At 35.7% G+C, this 3,323-nt stretch overlaps 1 protein-coding gene across 1 annotated transcript in view; it reads right to left on the bottom strand.

The window, feature by feature from the left end:
- LOC102369842 (sodium channel protein type 1 subunit alpha) overlaps positions 1-3,318 on the bottom strand; it is a gene marked incomplete at its 5' end in the record, with an annotated part of 86,956 nt that extends 83,638 nt beyond the window's left edge. The window contains 3 exons of the mRNA XM_006029487.1: positions 1,173-1,553; positions 2,303-2,602; positions 3,274-3,318. Coding sequence (XP_006029549.1) covers positions 1,173-1,553; positions 2,303-2,602; positions 3,274-3,318 — 726 coding nt within the window. The remainder of the gene's footprint in view (positions 1-1,172; positions 1,554-2,302; positions 2,603-3,273) is intronic.
- Positions 3,319-3,323: the final 5 nt, after the last annotated feature.

The raw sequence follows: 3,323 nt of genomic DNA, 5'->3' as shown, positions 1-3,323 counted from the left end.
GAAAGTGCATTCCTAGGGCTGTAACCAGAAAACTGTACAGAGGTTCAGGACAGATTGGTTTAAAAATGGCCAACCCAATCTAATTTAGACTACCTCAGAAATAGGGTTAACTGAGATTGGGGCAACCACTTTTAGACCTATATAACTGTCCTGAATTTCTGTACAGTTTGCACTTGGATCCATCTAACTAGGGATTTAAGTATAAGGTCTGCACCTGGGCAAACTAAGTTAGATCAGGTGGCCATTTTAAACTCAGTCTAACCTCCCCAAACATCTATATGTACCATGTGGATCAGCAACTGAATGACAAATGAGTGAAACAAAATCATAATTTTATACCATATTATTGTAGAAAACATTTGCAACTTGCTCATGTGTTCTTCTGCTAATACATTAGACTTAATGTCTTGTTTTTTTGTAAAATTATAAGCTCTTTATCCAGTCTTAAACAGCAACAAATAAAAAAAGTCTGACTTTTGTCATGCTTTCCCATGCCAGTATATTTCCAGATACTGTAAGTGGGCAATCTTAAAATAAGCTAAACAAATATTTTGTTAATAATATTTTTCTAGTTCCATATAGAAATACAATGACAACACATATGTGCACACAGGCATTTGTAGTTTGAATGTGTGTGCATAAATGTGATCTTTCAATTAAATGTTTATTTTATTTTCTAACTATAGGAATGCATCATAAAATGGAGAAATATAAAATTAGAAATGTGTGATAGTGCTGTATTTACACTGTTATAACATGGCAATAAGACTGATATGGCACAAAGCTAAAAACATTCTCTACATTCAATGAGGTGTCATGTTCACTGAATTTATATGGTACCATTATTATATACCCTTTTTAATTGTAAGATATCTTATCTGACATAATCAAATACCTCAAGTGAGTTCCAGCATATTTTCATGGGTATATAATAGACAAGTATATTTTGTACATTAATTTGATGCTTTTACTTGTTAGTTCTAAGAATATTTGTGAGTAGATTCTTCAATGTTATGCTTATTTTTTTAGTATATTAAAGATATTACAAGATGCAGGAGCATTCACAGCTTGACCAACCAGGGATCATTCCCGAGGGATTCCATTCTGTAGAAAACACTGGCTGGTGCAGTAAGAAAAGGCCACCATGCCTGAACTATTTAAAACTTCCTTACATTGTCATCAGTAGCTGGTTTATCTATTATCACCTCTGGCAGAAGTTGTCCAACAGGCGATGTAGGAACAGATGGTCCACCAACCAGCGAAACCACCCCATTGCAATCGACTGTACTGTGCATCTTCCCATTCATTGGAAACACTGCCAGCATCCTGGATGACCTACTGGCCTGACTTATGTTACTGTTGCGTCGTTCACCAGGTCTACGTGGCACAAAAAGAGAATCTCTTCTGCTGTCATTGTCTTCAAAAGTGCTGTGTTCATCGTCAGCAAAGTCATTTTCTGATCCTATATCCTTTGCTCGGCCTCTGAAGCTGAAAAGACTTGTTCTACTATTACGCCTTGGAGAAAAAAGGGAGCCACGAATGCTCAATAAAGACTATAAGAAAATAATAGAACAGAATTATTAGTGGAAAACCTGAACAGGTGCTTCCATCAACAGCAGTTAGATTTTCATACGTATTCATTACACTGGATTTTTAAAATAAATCTAGAAGAATTTTATCAGAATATTAAATATTATTAAAACAATTGCTTGTGCTGAACAACTCAGCATTTTGTTGAAATCAATACTAATTCTTAGTATGGAACAACTGCAAGATAATAATTTGTTATAAGGTAAGACTAAAACAGACAGCCAGAAGAAAATAGCATTTTACCCATTACACAAAACCTGGATCAGCAAAGAAAAAACAAAATCCATGGGGATCTGCATGGAAATCTTCTATAAAATTGAATAGGAATTAAGCTAACAGGATTCTACAGAAATTATTCTAAGAAATTTATAGAATTGAACAGCCAATATAATTTTATACTATTTTAAAGCAACCTATGGACTTATATCATGATTCCATCAAATATTACAATTTGATTTAAAATATCTTTAATAAAGTTTTTCGCCATGAATTCTATCTGGATATTTTCAAGGGGATGTCCGTGACAGTTAGGAAATTTTCTCTTGAAGCACTGGAAGCTGTAATTAAGATAATCAAGTTTAAATAAAAGCTCAGTGCCTTAATTCTTCAAACAGTACAATCTCATTGGTGTGCCTGTGATATTGCAGCAGTTTTGTGATAGATCATGATGCTTCAAATATATATTTTCCTTGATAACAGAATTATACAATACCTGGTGGGGAGAAGAATATTTCTTTTCATATGTCAGTCTGTTCCCTTCAATAGAGAATCTGAAACCTTTCCTTCTGATGCTGTCTTCTGATTCAGATTTGTGAAATTCATCCTCATCTTTCTCCTCTCCTCCAGATTGCTCTTTCTGCTTCCTTTTCTTTCTTCTATTCCTCCTCTCTTTAGCGCTCTTTGAACTCAGCTTTGATGCTTCAGAAGAACTTTCTGAGAGTCCTCCTAGTCCGCCTTCTGCACTAGGTTCTCTCGACTCTGCTGATGCTGCTGCTGCTGCCGCTGCTGCCTGCTGTATTACCATAAATATTTCTATTGGCTAATGTGCTAAACTTTACCACTGCCAATTTAACTTCTAGAGAATATTCTAGTGCAGCCCCTGGCAGAAGAAGCTTTTGAAGGAAGCTCTTAAGATTTTTTTAGCTGGCTGTCCTCTCCTCAAATTATTTCCCCCTTTTCTGTACCCTTACTGTTTGTGATATCAAACAGAATGGCAGAAACAAAATGGCAGATGCGTTCTGTCTAAATGCTTGCACATTCCCCCCCCCCCCCACCCCCAACCCTTTTCGTATTGTTTCTCTTTTTTGATTGTAAGGACACCAGGGCAGGCACTGTATATTGTTTTGTGTGAGTAGATCGGAATTTACACACAGTGGATGCCCCTGGGATAAAGACAATCAATAATAAATAACATTCACGTTCTTTTGATTTCTTTCTGGACCACATGTCCAAATTATTCATAGCAGAGTGTCCTGATTTCCAACAAGGAAAACATCTGTCCTATCTGTTCCTGAAGGCAAAGGGGCCCACACATTAATTAGAGAGAATACCTATAACTAGAGTTCTAAAATCTTTCTAAATTTATTGATGTCACCTATCTACAGAAAACTCATGTGAATACACTATCACTATAAGAAATGGGAAAAAAAAATCAATTGACAAATACTTAAAATCAAATTATACCTGAACTGCTTCTTGTTGCTTTTTCAGCTGCTCGAGCATCTGCTGAAATT

The sequence above is a fragment of the Alligator sinensis genome, unplaced genomic scaffold (genome assembly GCF_000455745.1).
Source record: "Alligator sinensis unplaced genomic scaffold, ASM45574v1 scaffold738_1, whole genome shotgun sequence".
Classification (NCBI taxonomy): Eukaryota; Metazoa; Chordata; order Crocodylia; family Alligatoridae; genus Alligator; species Alligator sinensis.
Note: the sequence above shows the minus strand (reverse complement) of the source record. Positions and strands in the feature narration are given on the sequence as shown.